This window comes from Perognathus longimembris, chromosome 1, assembly GCF_023159225.1.
Source record: "Perognathus longimembris pacificus isolate PPM17 chromosome 1, ASM2315922v1, whole genome shotgun sequence".
Lineage (NCBI taxonomy): Eukaryota > Metazoa > Chordata > Mammalia > Rodentia > Heteromyidae > Perognathus > Perognathus longimembris.
Window position 1 is genome coordinate 81,680,989 of NC_063161.1, and position 18,697 is coordinate 81,699,685.

Below are 18,697 nucleotides of genomic sequence, written 5' to 3' on the forward strand. Positions count from 1 at the left end.
AAAATGCCAGGTTGCACAGTTTGTCTTCTCAACAGGCCACTTTCTCAGTAAGGGGAGGATGGCTCCAGTGCCACTGAATTCCCTCCCTCCCTACCCACCTTTTCGCCCCTCCTTTCCTTTCCTCTCCCTCCTCTCCTTCCCATTTCTCCCCTGCCTTCACTTCTCTTCCTTGTTTGCTCTTTCTCTTCCACTCCTTCTCTTCTACCCTTCCCTTTCTTTGACTTAGTGATCCTTTGGTGCCTGTGGACTTGTATCCCTTTGTTTTCAGTTCCTCAACTCTACTTTTAATTTCTGGTGGATTCTGGAGCGTCTGGCAGAGGCCTTTTCACTTGTGTGCCTACCCTATTATTATTTCACATGAACGCTGTCTATTTTGGCAAACCTGACTGCTGCAATTGCAGTTGAGCTCTCTGAGCTGAATGGGTGATGTGTTGTGCAAGGGACATATAGGTGGGGTGTTCTCTAATGGTGGCTGTGGGGGTGGACAAAAAAATCTGCAAGCAGTCTTGACTTGTGCAGAACTGACATGATGGCAAACAAATGGCTTTTGAAAGAAGGAGCTGGTGTGCACAGTTTCTTAGTTTGGACGGTTTCACAACTGGTTTTCTTCAATTGATGGAGAAGAGATTTTTTTTTTCTTTCCAGATCAAGTTCTTCATTAGGAAGACTATAAACAAGTCCTGGGAAAATGCAGAAAGTGGAAACATAGGAGGCATTCTATTTGCTTCTTCTTTTTTCAGGACCCTCCCACCCCTTCCTCCCACTTCATCTCTGCAATTTTAATCATGGTATTTGGGGTTTTAAAACTAGGTATGGAAAATGAGATTAGATAAATCTCCCCAGCTGGTGCCAGCCTGGGGCTGTTTGCACACCTGGGTGGGTTAACTCCCCATCTCTCTCTCTCTCTCCTCTCTCTCTCTCTCTCTCTTTCTCTCTCTTCTGTCTCGTAATTTTCTTATGTCATGAGAATCTGTAAGCACCCATAGATTCCACTGAAAATCTTTGTTTTCCAGAGACACAGCCCTTATGTGGGTCCCTTGGAAACCTCCCCCATCCATGGCACTTGTTAGATTATGAACTCCATAGCCAGCCCCAGTGTGAAATGGGAAATTTTTGATTCCATTCTTCTTGGCTTTTCCTGCCCTTCTGCATGACTTCTCAATTTGTCTGTAAGCTGCTGGGATTTTTGGCTGAACAGGCTTCTTTGATCACTCTCCTGACAGCATGGGCTTCACATTCTCACACCTGCTCTTCTTTTACAGTCCAGATTTCAGAGTAAATGCTTCCATTGCCTTGTAATTTTTTCAGTATAAAACTATGGTGCAGGTTACTTATTACAGGTAATAGCCACTTGATGACGGAGACAACTGCTGGCAGAAACAGCAAGCTGAACTGCTGCCAGAAACGTAAACTGCCACTTTATTTAGGTCTAAAAGCATCTCAGGAGCAAGTCTATCAGTCATGATCTAGCATGCACAGGATAATAACAGATTCTGTAGGCTAGGAAAGCTGCCATGGGATAGCCTCAAGGACAAGCTCTAACAGGACTCCATGTTCTTTCTCTCCCATTATCCACAGCCCACACATCATCTTCCTCTCCCAGAGCACCTTGACAGGCATGAGCCATCTCTGTGGGACCCGTCTCTGCCATGAAATTGCTCATGCCTGGTTTGGCCTAGCCATTGGGGCCCAAGACTGGACGGAGGAGTGGCTCAGTGAAGGGTTTGCTACTCACTTAGAAGATGTAATCTGGGCTGAAGCACAGCAGGTAGGTTTAAAGGGACTTTAAGTACTTCCCTACCCAGAATCAGGCTCTACATAGAATCACTTCTACAGATGTATGCTGGGTGGGTAGAGGGAAGCCCTGTCTGTTGTGGCTTCACTATCTTGAGATCAGAGAAAGGATTAACAAGTAGGTGCCACACTGTGAAAGAGATGAATCCCACAGAAGGGAGGTGCTCTTTTTCTTTATTAAACATTTTTATTGTTACAAAGGTGATGTACAAAAGGGTTACAGTTTCATAAGTCAGGTAATGAGTATGTTTCTTTTGGGACAATGTCACTCTTCCCTTTGCTGTCTCCCAGTTTTTCCTCTCCTATCCCCAGGGGTGCTCTTTTGGAAGGGGGTCAGAAGAGCCTCCAGTGGGGACACATTTGAGCAGAGATGAAGAAAAGGTCATACCCAAGCATGTGGTTGTAGTGATAGTATGGTAGTTTTAAATAATCAGACTGAAATGTAAATCCATAGTAATAATCGTATATGTTGGCTGGCAAATAGTCATTGAAGAATAAAGTAGTTTGTGTTATAGATTAGGAGATGCTAGGAACTATGGCGAAATGGTAATAGCTACTGATCTCTAACCAATTGATGTTATGTTTAAGGGAAGGCTCAGTAGAGCTTGGACCTCTGGGGTTTTTTTATTTTGTTTTGTTTTGTTTGCAATTCTACCAACCTAGTAAAAGTTTGCTAATTTTTTTTTAAAAAGCACTACACAAATTATTGATTAAGGATGTGGCTTAGTACTAGACAGACCATGTGTGTAGCATGTTGAAGGCAATAGGTTCAATCCCTAGCCCTGAAAAAGTATGCAATGTATGCTAAACATTCCCAGAAGCCAGGCCTGGTCAGTACCCATCCACATTCCCACCTCTACTTTAAAGAATTGGCTTAGGACATAACTACTCCCTGCTTCTTTTCCAGTTCCTAATATTTAGGTCATTTCATTTCTGTATCACCTCTGTGCCTCCCACACTGGGCTACTTGACATTTTCTGAAGTTTCCAAGTTTGTGTGTACCTATATTGTTGCAATACTTATTATATTCTGCTCCTTTAAACCTTGAGCTCCCCTAGTATCTTCTGCTTGCCTCTTTTTTTGGTTACTTTTCTTCTTTGTTTGTTTGTTTTTGGTGTTCATTTTTTTTTTTTTTGCCAGCCCTGGGGCTTAGACTCAGGGCCTGAGCACTGTTCCTGGCTTCTTTTTTGCTCAAGGATAGCATTCTACCACTTGAGCCACAGCACCACTTCCAGCCTTTCTGTATATGTGGTGGTGGGGAATCGAACCCAGAGCTTCGTGTATGGGAGGCAAGCACTCTATCACTAGGCCATATTCCCAGCCCCCTCTTCTTTCTTCCACCACATGCTTTTCTTATCTTCATAACTTCGACTATGCCCCCTTTCAAAGCAGATATGCCCTTTCCTCACATTACTGTCTCTTCACAACATGCCTTTCGAGCTAGCAGAGTGCACAGCTGTGTCCTCTGCCCAGAGAGGCCACCTGGTAGACATAGGAAAAGAGGCTGGGTTCTGAGATGGACCACACTTTGAATCCCAGCTCTGCTGCTCACAAGTTTTCTGAGTACAGGTAGAATATGCAGCCTCCTAAGCCCTAGTTTCCTTATTGCAATATGGATATAAAAGACTCAGGTGCAGCACAAGTTGTTCATACCTGTAATCCTTCCTACTCAAGAGGCTCAGGTCTGAGGATTGAAGTTCAAATCAGCCCAGGCAGGAAGGTCTTTGACATTCTTATCTCCAATTAACAACCGAAAGCTGGAAGTACAGCTATAGCTCAAGTGGTAGAGTGTCATCTTTGAGCAAAAAAGCTCAGGAACAGTACATAGGCCTTGAGTTTAAGCCAAGACTGTTGAAGAAGAAGGAGGAGGAGGAAAGAAGAAGGAAGAAGAGGAGGAGGAATAGGAGAAGAAGGAGGAGGAGGAATAGGAGGAGGAGGAGGAGGAGGAATAGGAGGAGGAGGAGGAGGAGGAGGAAGAGGAGGAGGAGGAGGAGGAGGAGATGACAACAATATTACAAGGTGAATGGAGCAATGTGTAAATGGGCTTAACACAGTCCAGACACATAGAGAATATGCAAGAAACACCTGTTCTTTTCCTCTTTGTATTTCCCACCACTTTGCATCTAGACAGTCAGCAAGATCTTGATATAAATATGTTGCTACTGTAGCTCCTATGAGCACTGGGACTGCTTCTGTTCTGTGACAGTCAGATTGGTGCTATCCTGGGCATCTCCCAGCTCATTTCAGGCATCTTATTATCTCTATTCTTTGTCTCCTGCATCCTCAGAAGAGTTCCCTCCTTCATCTCCTGCCCTGCATGTACTTCTAGACAGTTACTGCTTAGTCTCATTGCTGCAGATGCTGCATCTGCCCTGAGTCTGGCCCTACACACTGACAATCTCCCTGGGCTGAAACCCCATGGCTCTGTTTGCTTTGTATATATAATTTTGTGCTTAATCTATAGGGACAAAAAACTGAGGATAAGAAAATCCCTCCATACAAAGAAGAAAAGACACTAGGAAAGGGAAGTAAGCACCAGTTACGCATGAGTTCAAAGGTGGATGAGGCCACGTCTGAGTGCATGCAGAAAGCCTTTGGGAAGGAAGTGACCTCTGAGAGAATGCAAGAACTGGGCTCTCTCCATCCTTCCTTTTTCCTAACACAGGCAGGCTTCAGCCTAACATATCACTCTGCAAGTGAAAATATGAACATCCCTCAAGTAAAGTGGCCCTTCTAGAATCCAACATATCCATTACCCTGACCCCATCCTTAAAGGGAGAGACTTAGCTGGTGCCAGTAGCTGATGAATGCCCACATCACACCTGAGCAGGAAAGGAGAAATGCTCTATGCCCCTAGACAGTGCTGGCACCTGGTCTGCAAATGGCTCTACAAAGGAAGAGGGTATGATGATGTTGGTCCAAGTGACTGGTCACTTTGCTGCCCTGGGAATGGGGCACAGCAACCCTGAGCATCAGAAGGCCTGGAAAGAAGGAGATTGTGTAGCTGGATGCTGGTGGCTCATGCCTATCATCCTAGCTACTCAGGAGGCTGAGATCTGAGGATTGCGGTTCACATCCAGCCTGCGCTGGAAAGTCTGTGAAACTCTTATCTCCAAAAAACCACCAGAAAACTGAAAGTGGAGCTGTGGCTCAAGTTGGTAGAGCACTAGCCTTGAGCTGAAGAGCTCAGGGACTGTGCCAGGTCCAGAGTTCAAGCCCCATGACCAACAAAAAAAGAAAAAAAAAAAAAGAGGAAGAAGGTGAGTGTGAAATCACTTAAAGGAACTGGAAACCACATTCCACTTCCGGGGCATTCCACAGGGATAAGTGAGTTGAGTTGAAAGGTTGAACTATATAACTTGCTATTGACCTGGATAAAGTCCACACTCCTTCACAGGTACATTGATCTGCTTGGGCTTCCCTAATCAAATACAAGAGGGAGGGGCTGGGAATATGGCCTAGTGGTAAAGTGCTTGCCTCACATACATGAAGCCCTGGGTTTGATTCCTCAGCACCACATATATAGAAAAAGCCAGAGGTGGCACTGTGGCTGAAGTGGTAGAATGCTAGCCTTGAGCAAAAAGAAGCCAGGGACAGTGTTCAGGCCCTGAGTTCAAGCCTCAGGATTGGCAAATATATGTGTGTGTGTGTGTGTGTGTGTGTGTGTGTGTGTGTGTGTGTGGTGTGTGTGTGTGTGTGTGTATCAAATACTAGAGGGGTGGCTTCAATAACAGACAAATGTATTGTGACAGTTGTGGAAGCTGGATAGAAGTCCATGATCAAATTGTAATGGGATTAGCCATTGCTATGGACTGCCTTCCTGGCTTGCAAGTCATCACCTTCTTGCTTTGTGCTCACATGGCCTCCATGTGAGCTTGTGGAGAGGGAGCAGTTGACAGTCAGCAAGGTTTCTTCCCTTCCCTTCCCTTCCCTTCCCTTCCCTTCCCTTCCCTTCCCTTCCCTTCCCTTCCCTTCCCTCCCCTCCCCTCCCCTCCCCTCCCCTCCCCTCCCCTCCCCTCCCCTCCCTCCCCTCCCTCCCCTCCCCTCCCCTTCCCTCCCCTCCCCTCCCCTCCCCTCCCCTCCCCTCCCCTCCCTCCCCTCCCCTCCCTCCCCTCCCCTCCCCTCCCCTCCCCTCCCCTCCCCTCCCCTCCCCTCCCCTCCCCTCCCCTCCCCTCCCCTCCCCTCCCTTCCCCTCCCCCCCTCCCCTCCCCTCCCCTCCCCTTTTCCCCCCCTCCCTTCCCCCTTCTTTCCCCCTCCTTCCCCTCCCCTTCTCTCTCCCCTTCCCCTCCCCCCCCTTCCTCTCCAGCCCCTTTCTTTCTTGTACTAGTTCTGGGGTTTGAACTCAGTGCCTGAGTGCTGTCCCTGAGCTTTTATGCTCTAAGCTAGCACTCTAGTACTTGAGCCACTGCTCTTGGTCAGCTTTTTAATTGGAGATAAGAGTCTCACAGACTTTCCTGCTCAGGCTGGCTTTGAACTGTGATCTTCAGATCTCAGCCTCCTGAATAGCTAGGATTACAGAAATGAGCCTCCAGCACCCAGCTTTCTTCTTTTTATAAGATTATAATCCTATAGAATTATGGCTTCCCTCTTAATGTTTCCTTATGCCTTAACCATCTTCTTAAAAGTTTCTGTTCCCCAATTCAGTCACACTGGCATTAGATCTTCAACTTGTGTGGGGGTAGAGGATATTTGGGTGTGTAACAAGAGACAGTATACAAAGTCTGCTGATCATCTGACCTCTGTCAACCTCTTAGTAGCTCCAGACCTCAACAGTCTGCTCCCAGCATCACCACAGCCCTCTCCATTCTTTAAGGCCCCAGAGCCTTGTGAATCATTCCTTACTTCCCATAGTCCCTGTACCATAGCTGATATCTGTCTTCCCTGATGACACTGTTTCCACTGGAAAGCTCCTGACACATGCTAGTTGGAAAGAGGACCTTTCCTTAACTCCACTTTCACTGGCACCCCAGTATTCATGTCGTTACCTGTTCTCCCCACCCTCAACTCTTCATGGTAGAGGTCCTGTCCTTCATGTCCCCAAGACCTAGCAGGCACTCAGTAAATATCTACTGTATAAGTTATTGGGAGCCTTTGATTTTGAGAAATGCCTGTAGATCCTACACACCTTCCCCACACAGTGGGTATTCAGCAGTTCTCCCATGCAGAGATCACAGCCATGTGGCCTTGAGAGCACAACCATGTGACAGCAGTCAGTTCTGACTCAGTAGGGTAGAGAGTGATGGCCTTCCCTGGCCCTAAATTGAGTCCAGGCAGTGTCCTCTCCCCCCCCCCCCCCCGGTTATATGCAAACAGAACCATCTGGGTTACATTAGCAGTCTCCACTGTAAACAGTCCTTAACAAAATTGAGGGTTGGTAAAAATAGGAGGTAAATAGAGGGGCCTTCTTTTCCCTGGGCAGAAACACAAAGCAGGAAAAAAAGAGAGCTGGATGGAACCAAAGTGGAAATGGCCCCTAGGGAGGCTCCCCTTCTCCCCAGGCCAGGTGGGTGTCCAGGGATTAGGTTCCAGAACCAAGGACCCCTCCCAAGCCGGCAGGCTTGACTCCACCTACTAGCACTAGAGAGAGCTGGAGTGCTCACTCCATTTCTCTTGAGTAGCTAAGAGGTTCCTGTGGCCTTTGCTTTTCTGACAGAGGGTAAGGGGGAAAGCATGGGGACAGTCTTACACAGGGGGACATGCCCAGTTGTCTCCACTGAAACAAAATAGGCCACCATTCTATGGGGTAGGTGTGACCAAAATAATGACTCTATTTTGCACACTATGTTTATTTTTCTGTGGCCCAAGCAGCTGTCCGTCTATGAGGCCCATGAGCATCAAGAGCTAAGGGCCTGCTTGCGCTGGCATCGCCTCCAGGATGAGCTGCAGAACTCCTTGGAGGAAATGCAGGTGCTAAGGTAAGGCCTCCTCATGCTTCTGTTACCTTCTCTGGCTCTGCCACCCCTTCTTTCCTGCAAGATCTATCTAGGCTGTCTGATTAAATCTACTGTTTCCTTTTTAAATCAAATTGTGCTGGAGTTACTCATCCTCCCGGGGATGTGACTGTTAGGGTTTAAGTCTTTCAGGGTGTGGGTTTTCGATTTGCCTTCTGACATTTTCCTGGTGTCTCTATTGAGGGGGGTGGGGGGAACCTAGCATGAGTCCATTTCTGGAACTAAATTCTTCGTTTGAAGTTCTAATAGTCACTTTATGTGGTGGCTGCTAATGCAGAGAAGGTTGGGGTTTGGCAGCCTGGCATTCAGTAACCCCTTAAAGCCAAAGGGGGGAATAATTCTGTAGGAAAATATTGATTGCTAAGTGTTTAGTAGTAACAGATGTGCCTGTCAATAGGGCCCGTTGTTTCAGATGTGGCCCAGCAGGAAGCTGCCTCTGCCCTCCCCAGTGCAGTAGGAAGATTCCATTCCCCAGCTCCTGAGTTTTGTGTTTAGTGTGGCTTGTGGCACTTGCTGGATTGCTTCTTGCCATTCCGCCCCCCCCCCTCCCCGCCTCTGCTCTGTGAAATTTTCCTTCCCTACTCTACTCTAGTTGTTTATTTGAAGACTTGTGCCTAGACCCCAGGAGCACGGAGGTTGCTATGGCAACAGAAGCTTCTCTCCAGCCCTTCTTGAGTAGAGTCAAGTATTTGGAATCTGTAGTCAGAAGGGTGCCAAGTGCATGCCATCCAGGAATCATCCCCTTCTCCTTGCACCATTCTAGGCCACTCCCTACTAACGCCAGTTTGTGTCCCTCCCTCTCCATCCTTGGTAGAGGCCTGCTTTGGACAGTGCTGCAATTTTAGCTTGTTTTTAAATAAGCACTTCCACCCCTGGACCCTAGCAGAAACTCACCAAGCTGGCTGCACCCCAAAGAGTGATGCTGGCTGGTGCTTTTGTGCAGTGCTGCACACTTCCCACGGAAGTCTAGGCTTGCACGCTAACCATGGCCTCCCAGGCTGACTCATCCATTGTTTAGGAGAGGCAGCTGGAGCAGTGCAAAGTGCAGCGGACTAGAGCCAGGGGAACCTGTGATCATCTCAAAGCCATGTGCCTGCATCTGTCCCCTCAGCTAGCATTCGTCTAACCAGCCAGGACTACCTCTTCCCATACCCCCAGCCCCAGCCAATGCGCTTTCCATAGAGCGCTTTCCATAGTGGGGATATTGTTGCATGCACCAACTAGTCATAGGTGATGAGCATACAGTAGCAGGGATTTAATTCAGCGCCTCATGCCTGCTAGGCAAGCTCTCTTCCACTTGAGCCACACACCCAATCCTTTTGCTTGCTTCCTTATTGATTGATTGATTGATTTAGTGTGTTCCTAACTTGCCTAGGCAGGCCTCAAATTCAGAATTATTCTGCCTCCTGTAAAAATGGGATTATAGGTGTGTGCCACCATGCCTAATTGCGGTTCGGAACTAATTGTAAGGTTTCAGGACTGAGATGAGCATGTACTCATCTCAGAGTGAGGCAGAGTAAGGAACACAAAGCCCAGAGACAAGAAAGAGCTTTGAAATGCTTTGGGGACAGAAAGAATGGCAGGGCAAGATAGGCAAGCAGGAGCCTTACTCTAGATTCTATAGAAGCCATTATGGAGTCTTCAGTATGGAAGGAGCATAATCTGCAGTCTGTGACAATGCTGTTGTGTGGCTGGATGGAATGGGTTGCAAGCAGCGGATAGAGATCAGAGAGTGGTCAGGTGCTGCAATGGTCCATGCCTTGAAGCAGTAACAGAAATGCAGGAAGCAGATCTATTGGGCATACGTTTTAGTGGTAGAACTAAAGTATTTTTGTTGAATCTGAATTAGGAAAGAGGACACTGAGAGTATCCAAAATGGCTTCTAGATTTTTTTCAGTTGAGATAGATACTGATATCTAAAAATTAGTGTGTGTGTGTGTGTGTGTGTGTGTGTGTGTAGTGGGGCTTGAACTCAGGAGCAGAGTGCTGGCCCTTAGCTTTTTTATTCAAGGATGGCTCTTTACCACTTCAGCCACAGCTCTACCTCTGGCCTTTTTTTGATTGAAGACAAGAGTCTCATGGACATTCCTGCATAGGCTGGATTTGAACTGCAATCTTCAGATCTTAACCTCCTAAGTAGCTAGGATTACAGACGTGAACCACTAACACCTGACTATGGTGGTACTTTTTATTGAGATGATAAAGACAGAAAATAGACTTTAGAGGAATAGTAAACACCTAAGGTTTCCGTTTTGTATGCACTAAGTGCTAGGAAAGTGGAGAGTACGGAAAAGGAATAGACTGTGCTTAATCATCAATAGACTAGGACTGTTTATTGCCAGGAGGTTGTGTGAGGGAGTAGTTTGGGGGCTGGGTTTATGTGGGTCTTAACAAGGAAACAAAGGAGTAAAAATCAGTCTATAATTTCTTTTTTCTTTTCTTTTTTTTTTTTTTTGGCCAGTCCTGGGCCTTGGACTCAGGGCCTGAGCACTGTCCCTGGCTTCTTCCTGCTCAAGGCTAGCACTCTGCCACCTGAGCCACAGCGCCCCTTCTGGCCGTTTTCCACATATGTGGTGCTGGGGAATCGAACCGAGAGCTTCATGTGTAGGAGGCAAGCGCTCTTGCCACTAGGCCATATTCCCAGCCCCTCAGTCTATAATTTCTGAGGGGCTAGGGGTGGGTACTTTCAGTTAGGTCCAGAATGGAATGTTCTTCCTGGGGTGATGGGGACTTTGAGCCAGGACTAGGTTGGAATAACCTGCCTGTTGGACAGGCATGTGGTCAAGCCTGTTCGTGCACACCTGATGTCTTGTTTGACCTGGGGGAATAAGGCAGAAATCAATCCTTCATATTCCATCTTTAAATACATAAAAAGATTGGGCCAAGAGGAGCAAGGCAAGTCCTGTATTAAGTGTAAGATGTCAAATAAATTTTCAAAATTGAGTATGTAATAGGTATGAAAAGTAGGAGCTCATTGGAGAGAGGACCACAAAGTCTATACAAAACTTAAAATTCTGAAATCACTATTGAGAGGAACAAGCAAGGAAGAAGCTGGAAGGAAGACAATCTGTGTGTGTGGTAATCTCTGTGTGTAGAAAAACAGACTAATGAGGTCACAGAGAAAAGTGAGGCAAGATGGAAGGAATGGTGTTGAATTTTCCTAAAGAGTGTGTAAAATGGTAAGAGAGAAGTGACCTTCAGGCAGGACCATATGAAAGATGGCAGTGACCTTGACATTCTTGCATTTGTTTCTGAATAGTGGAGAAGAGAGCCAGATTGGGAAGGAGAGGTAATGAGTATGATCTTGGTGCTGCTGACTTGTTAGCACTGTTGGGGAGATCGCAGGTGAAGGTTAGAGGGATTTACTTTAAGGTATGGTGGGGGGGGGTGTACAGATGCGTACTCAGATGTGAGCCATGTGAACTGTCTACATTCATCACCTCCCAGACATAATTTATCAAACTAAGAGGTTGTCTTCACTTTCTATGTCTATGTCCCTTATATATCTGCTTTTGTATGATCGTGGTCTTTTGGTAGTGGTTAGTGGTATTGTTAATTAGTAGTAGTTGATGAGAGGCATTTCTAACTCTTTAAGCAGGCTAGAATGCTACCTGAAAAGTCTGTTTACATGTGAGGAGAAGCTTGTCTCTGGTTTCTTAGAGCTGTGGTCAACCTAACGTCAAGTTCTTTTCCTATATAAGTGCACTTTGGAGAAAGGATACAGTGTTTTTAGACCTTGGTACTAGGGAGGGCTTACCATGATATTTTTCTTTGTCTTAGTATTCATAAATTGCATTTGCCTAAATATAGGCATAAACAATCGCATTTGAAAGACCTATTGCACATCAACATGGAAAATATTCTTATCAGATATGCTTACAATGAGGAGGAAATGTTTCTGAATCTGCCTGAAATTATACAGTCCATGTTTGGCTAGCGCTTACCCTGTAGAATTCTCCCTTAAATGGGCACAGAGAACCTAGAAATTACTGAGAGAAGAAAACAAAACAAAACCAGAGTTGTAAAAATTGGCTCTCAGATTTTATTTTAATATGCAAATGAAACTTGAGAAAGAAGTTAAAACAATACAACAATCAGAGATACTATCTTTTCTCTCTTTTTTTAAGATATGTGTTGATGGATCAAGAATAATTTAAAAGTCTATGTGTATGTTGATAGATTGTACCAAAGGTGGCAGACACAATGGGAACTTTAGGTCTTTGTGTATGTTCATTTCTTGTCTCTGTGACAAAATATCTGATATAAACAACTTAAAGGAAGGATTTGTCTTGCCTCATGGTTTCAAGGTCTCAGGACATGATTGTCTGGCTCTATTACTTTGGACCTGAGGTATAAGGCATTTCAAAGTGACCAAAGCATGGCAGAATAAAGCAGCTCCCTTCCCGGAAGACAGGAAGCAAAGAGATCTAGGAAGCAGCAAGGGCAAGTTCCAGCCAGTAAGATATAACAGTAACCTCCTTCTGACTACTGGGTCCCACTTCCTAAAACCTATACCACTTACCAAAATAGCTCTACCAGCTGGGGACCAGGCCTCAATACATGGTAGATACTTCATATCTAAACCATAATTATCCTTGTACAGTTTTCAACATGGTTGACCAATCCCTCCTTCAAAAATTCTTTCTGGGGGGCTGGGGATATAGCCTAGTGGCAAGAGTGCCTGCCTCGGATACACGAGGCCCTAGGTTCGATTCCCCAGCACCACATATACAGAAAACGGCCAGAAGCGGCGCTGTGGCTCAAGTGGCAGAGTGCTAGCCTTGAGTGGGAAGAAGCCAGGGACAGTGCTCAGGCCCTGAGTCCAAGGCCCAGGACTGGCCAAAAAAAAAAAATTCTTTCTGGGCTGGGAATGTGGTTTGGTGGTAGAGTGCTTGTCTAACATGCATGAAGCCCTGGGTTCAATTTTTCAGTACCACATACACAGAAAAGAAACCAGAAGTGGTGCTGTGGCTCAAGTGATAGAATGCTAGCCTTAAGCAAAAGAAGCTCAGGGACAGTACTCACACCCTGAGTTCAAGCCCTAGGACTGGCAAAAAAAAACAAAAACAAAAACAAAAAAAACCCAAAACAATCTTTCTCCTCTCAGCTTCTGTGAGATACAATCTCCTGATTTCCTGTTATTTCACTGATTGGTCTTTCTCTGTTTCTCTTGGTGGCAGTTCAACATCATCACTTAGATGTCTTGAGGTTCAAAAAAGATTGAAAAATGTGTTCAGCATCATAAAGCTGATAAAGAACAGAGTTGGCATTAACCTCAAGGATTCAAAGTATTCTCTTTTCCCTACACCACATCATTATCTTCAAGTAATTCAGTATACTTTAAGTTGTACTAAAAATTACAGTACTCCAGGTATTCTTGGACTTGGAGAAACATATATGGCATAGTGACAGATGCAGGTTCAAGCAGCATCCTTATGTTTTTTTTGTTTGTTTGTTTGGCTGGTCACGGGGCTTGAACTCTGGGCCTAGGTGTTGTCCCTGAGCTCTTTAGCTCAAGTCTAGTGTTCTACCACTTGAGCTTGAGCCTCAGTGCCACTTCTGGTTTTCTGGTAGCTAATTGGGGATAAGAGTCTCACAGACTTTCCTGCTGAGGCTGGCTTTGAACTGTGAGCCTCAGATCCCAGTCTTCTGAGTAGCTAAGATCACAGGCACGAACCACCACACCTGGCTCATCCTTATCTTTTTTTTTTTTTTTTTTTTTTTTTTTTTTTTTTTGCCTGTTCTGGGGCTTGCTTGCACTCAGGGCCTGAGCTCCATCTATGGATTCTTTTCTTTTTCTTTTTCTTTTTCTTTTTTTTTTTTTTTTTTGCCAGTCCTGGGGCTTCAACTCAGGGCCTGAGCACTGTCCCTGGTTTCTTTTTGCTCAAGGCTAGCACTCTACCTCTTGAGCCACAGTGCCACTTCTGGCTTTTTCTATGTATGTGGTACTGAGGAATCAAACCCAGGGCTTCATGTATATGAGGCAAGCACTTTTGCTACTAGGCCATATTCCCAGCCCTATGGCTTCTTTTTGCTCAAGGCTAACATTCTACCACTGGAACCTCAGCACCACTTCTGGCTTTTTCTGTTTATGTGATGCTGAGGAATCAAACCCAGAACTTCATACATGCAAGGCAAGCACTCTACTGCTAAGTCATATTCCTAGCCCTCATCCTTATCTTTTAACACATGAATGTGTATTTCTTGTTTCAAAAGATAATAGGAAAAAAGAAAACAGAACATTGATCTTTGAAGTAGAGTTATTAACACAGTGAGAAGAGAAAGGCTGCAACTTTGTTTGGCTCTGAGTTATTAACTTCAGTAATTGATAAGATTGTGTTCTGTTTGTGCCATTCATGCTGCCAGTGTTGAATCATGTATCTCATCAAATGTGCCTCCGATTGATTTTGTTGTTTGATTTGCACCAAATGCAACCTGATTAACTTAGCTGTGGCTTTCATTTGGTTATATAAGAATTTCTTGCTCATCCCTATCTTTTCAGCCTCTCAGGCCTGGAAGTCTATAAAGTAGCTACAGGCTTCAGAAGTGATTTGCTCAGAGTTGCAAAATGTTATAGGTCACAGTGATGATGCCATGCTTTTATGAATTTATTAATTATTAAAGATATCTTTCCCATATGAGACCCTATTGGCTCTCTTCAGACCCTCCCTTGCCTCCTAGTAGTGAGAAATCTGATCTTGTTCTTTTCTGTTGGTCTCCATTGCTGAAATCTTTCCTGTTGTCTGTACTGACTCCTGCCTACAGACTCCACTTTTGATCAGCGCAGCACTGTGGCTCTTGCCAAAGAAGATGCTAGGGTGGTAAAGGCTTCTGTGAGCTCCCTAGCCCCACCCCCATGCCTCTAATCTCTAGGGTACAGCTGAATTCTGGCAGTGTCTCTAAGTGCTTTCAGTTAGCATTTGCTGACAGGCCCCACAGGATGGAAGAACTACAGTGGCAGGGTCAGAAGAAATCTCTGTTGGTTTTTATTGTTTGTGATTTATTATCGCTTCCTCTTTTTTTCTGGATTCATTGTTAAAGTCAAGCTCATGCTGAGAAAATGTTGGAATATATCACATTGAGGAGGCGCTGACAGGCACAAGTCTGATGTAGTTCTTTCTCTTAGCTGCTGCCTCCATAGCTGATATAATGCTAAATAAATGTGGACATCTTTTCCTACCTTCCTCACGAATGCCTCACCTTGTGGTTGTAAAAATATCCCTTAATAACAGAGGGAAAATCCCAGGTATGTAACTCTATCCATAGTTAAAGGAAAGTGCATGCCATAAATGTTCTGTGAATTACATGGTGCCTGAACCCCATGCATTTTGTTCATTAAAAGTATTCTGTGTGTAGTCCCTCTCTCCTACTGGAAGTTTTCACCTTGAAAGTTTTTCTCAAATTTTCTAATTTTGGAAGCTCATAGCAGTTTTCCTACCCATGTATGTTGGACACATCCATTCCAGTGACACAAGCCATCCTCATAAGAAAGCTGTCCAGAAGCCCTGGGTGCTGTCCAATGCAGAATTGCAGGCATCTTCTGAAGCTCTATAGGGGGCCTAGGAGATCCCATTTCTCCTATCCACTCAATTCCAGCCACTCTTGCCTCCAGTGTTGATTACAGGCCTTTCCAATTCTCTCTTTCTTGCATCCTGCCTACAGGAAAATTGGGCTAATAGCCATCTTCTCCATTAGGCTCTAAAGATGCCTCTATATCCATAGTTAGCCTGAACTCTCAGATATTCAAATACCTGCCAGTCTGCCTGTTTCAAAGGTGGAACTAGGACATGGACAGTAGAATTTAAACCTCTGCTATGAGGAGGAAGAGGGGGGTGAATATAAAGATCAAGGACAAAGGAAACCCCTATTATTTTGGGCCAGGGACTGAGAGCTGTCCTGTTCTGTCAGGGAGAATAGTAGTTCATTTTGGGGCTCCTGCAGGCATATCAGTAGTGAATCAGCCTAGAAGAGCTGTCCAGAAACCTTAGTTTTAACACAGGAACATTTCTCCTTTACGAAGTTGCTCACTGTGGAGGGCAGGCAATGTGTGTGTGTGTGTATTAGGACTTGAACTTAGGACCTGGGTGCTGTCCTTTAGCTTCTTGCTCAAGACTAATGTTCTACCACTTGAACAAGACTTCTACTTCAGTGTTTATGGTAGTTAATTGAAGATACAAGTCTCACAGACTTTCCCACCCAGGCTGGAGTTTCCTGCCCAGGCTGGCTTGGAGCTGCAATCCTCAGTTCTCAGTCTCCTGATCAGTTAGGATTATAGGCATGAGCCACAGGTGTCTTTTTAAATTATACTGATCAAAATCAATTGTATCCATATATTTTAATACACCATTTATACCTGAATTTAATTGCCTACATTTTGTTGATTTATACCGTCTTATTTTTAAGTTTAAAACCTGTAGGTTTCAGCCAATGTAAGGGACATTCTGTTCATTCAAGAGGAAAATCAGTAGGCAGGAAAACTCCAAAAGTGAATTACAGGGCTGGGAATATGGCCTAGTGGCAAGAGTGTTTGTCTCTTATACATGAAGCCCTGGGTTCGATTCCTCAGCACCATAGTTATATACAAAACAGCCAGAAGTGGTGCTGTGGCTCAAGTGGCAGGGTGCTATCCTTGAGCAAAAAGAAGCCAGGGCTCAGGCCATGAGTTCAGTCCCCAGGACTGGCAAAAAAAAAAAAAAAGTGAATTATAGATGAATATTTAACTATCCATTGTCATCGCTTCCCTTCAGGCCTCTCACACTGGTCATCGGTTCTCTCTCTATCACTGCTGTGGTGTTGAATTCATCTATAGAGGCATAGGTCCAACATACATGTATGGTAGAAAAACTCAGGAACTCCTACTCCTCTCCTCCTTTACCTTCTCTTTGCTCTTCTTCTGGGAACCATCCCTAACAACTGCTACTTTTACCTCCAATATTTCTCTACCCTGAAGTCTAGTATTTGTGTTTAGAATTTTTTTGAGCCTTGCTTCTATCAATCCAATTGTTTATCTGCCTCTAGTCATTATGGAGGGAAAGAGCAGGGTTCTGGGTCTGATCCCAGAATCCTGTGCGTGTTCAGTGAGTAGTCTACCACTAAGCTACATACCTAGCCCTTTTTACCTCTGGACATGTCCTTTTTCATTGCCACTAAAGAGGCTCTCCTTAACATACTTAATGATCCTGCTGTTGTCATCCTTAAAAAAAAAATCCCAGATTATCTCCTTACCTACAGGAAAAATTTCAAGCTCCTTTGTATGCATGCCAAGGCCCTATACAATGTGGCTTCTATCTCCTTTCCTGCACCATCTCTTGTTATTCTTTGCTTTACCCTCTGCCAAACCAAATAGGTTACAGACTTTACTGTATTAGTCAGCTTTGACTTCTGTAACAAGATACCAAAGATTCAGTAGCCTAGACAAGAGAAATGTATTTTCTCATACTTCTAGAGGCTAGAAGTCTTAGTCCAAGATGTTGGCAGGTTTGGTTTCTTCTGGGCCTAAAATGGCCACCTTCCTGCTGTGTCCTCACATGGTTTTTCTTCCATGTGCCTCCCTGCTGTCTGTCTATATATTCAAGTCTCTTCTGATAAGGACACTAGTCAATATGAATGTGACTAGGACCTACACTGATAACTTTGTTTTAACTTAACCACCCCTTTGAACGACTCCATTCTCAAAGTACAGCTACATACTGAGTTCTGGAGACTCAAGATTCAATGCCTAAATTCTGGAGTATACAACTTAACCCACCTGTTCTTCCACATCCCCTTTTTACCTCCATACTTTTTTTTTCTTCAAGTTGTCTCTATTTAGAAAATATTTCCCTTACTGCAGCATTATGATTTAGCACAGATACTACTGCTTTACAAACATGTTCAGCTCTACCCTAAGAAGAACTAGTATCTGAACCTCCTAGAGCCTTTGTACATCTCCATCATTTGATAATCACCTTTATATTGAGGGTAAGCCATATTAAATGAACAATATTGGATCATTTCTGACCTATAAAAACAAAAATCTCAATTTCTCTCTCCAGATCTGTCATTGTTTTATATGTAGGAACAATGTCTGGTTTATATCTAGTACCACAGTGCTTGATGAAAGGGTACTACATAAGTGTTGGAAAAAAAGAATGCTGTAGATAAAAACTCTGTCTCTGAAGCTTTCTGTATGTTATTTTGAGAGTTGAAATATTGATCAGAAGCTAGTAGACAGAGCCTAGCTTCCATCCCTTAGAGCTCTAAGCCCTGAGAAATTAATATTAGAAAGCTTCATCAGAAGAGGCTGTGGAAAGCATGTATATTGTAAGCTGGGATGGCAGGAAGGGATAGCACTGAGATGGATGTAGGGTTGTGAGGAGAGGAGTTTAAGGAGTAAACATAGCATAAACATAAATCAGTATCAAAGTGAGTATTTCAGTGAGGATGGGCTTGCTGGAGAGGACAGTCTCCTCATAAAACTGGAAGGTTGAAAGTAGCCAGGTGAGGATGAACTAAGTAGTGGAGTTCTTTAGATGCCCCTAATGAAGTTTCCTGGGATAGCAGTGAGCTGTTATTTCAGGTTCCAAGAAGGATATATTGAAAATGGAGTTGTGGGAAAGATTACTTGAGCCTTTGGGATAACACAAAATCAAAGAAAGAGACAGACTGAAGAGGCCAGGTAGAATTAAGTAGCTGTCTCAGGCATGAGGGCTGAGTTCAGAAGAGCTTCATTGGCCTAAGGCTTTGACTGAGAGTTGCTCATTTAGCACTATTCAGAAGAGATTGAAACAGCAACTCAGCTTCAAAGAAGATCCTGTCTGTGACTACACATGAAGATTGACCCTATAGAGGAACTAGTAAAATTTTGCAGCCTTTATGAAGTTTTCTATGACTTTGAGGAGTGTGAAAGACTCAACTCCTGTTCTTCTGTGGCTGAGATCTAGTCGATATTGCCTTTCAGAGATGTCATCTGA

General features: G+C 44.5%; 1 protein-coding gene across 11 annotated transcripts in view; it reads left to right on the top strand.

Annotated features, from left to right (window-relative positions):
- LOC125339685 (aminopeptidase O (putative)) overlaps positions 1-18,697 on the top strand; it is a 348,038-nt gene that overhangs the window by 185,965 nt on the left and 143,376 nt on the right. For 7 of the 11 annotated variants that reach the window (XM_048330939.1, XM_048331005.1, XM_048331004.1 and 4 more), the window contains 2 exons: positions 1,579-1,768; positions 7,600-7,709. The exons of 1 other annotated variant lie outside the window; for it this stretch is intronic. In XM_048330939.1, coding sequence (XP_048186896.1) covers positions 1,579-1,768; positions 7,600-7,709 — 300 coding nt within the window. The remainder of the gene's footprint in view (positions 1-1,578; positions 1,769-7,599; positions 7,710-18,697) is intronic. 3 more of the 11 variants (XM_048330947.1, XM_048330963.1, XM_048331001.1) reach the window with 1 other exon arrangement.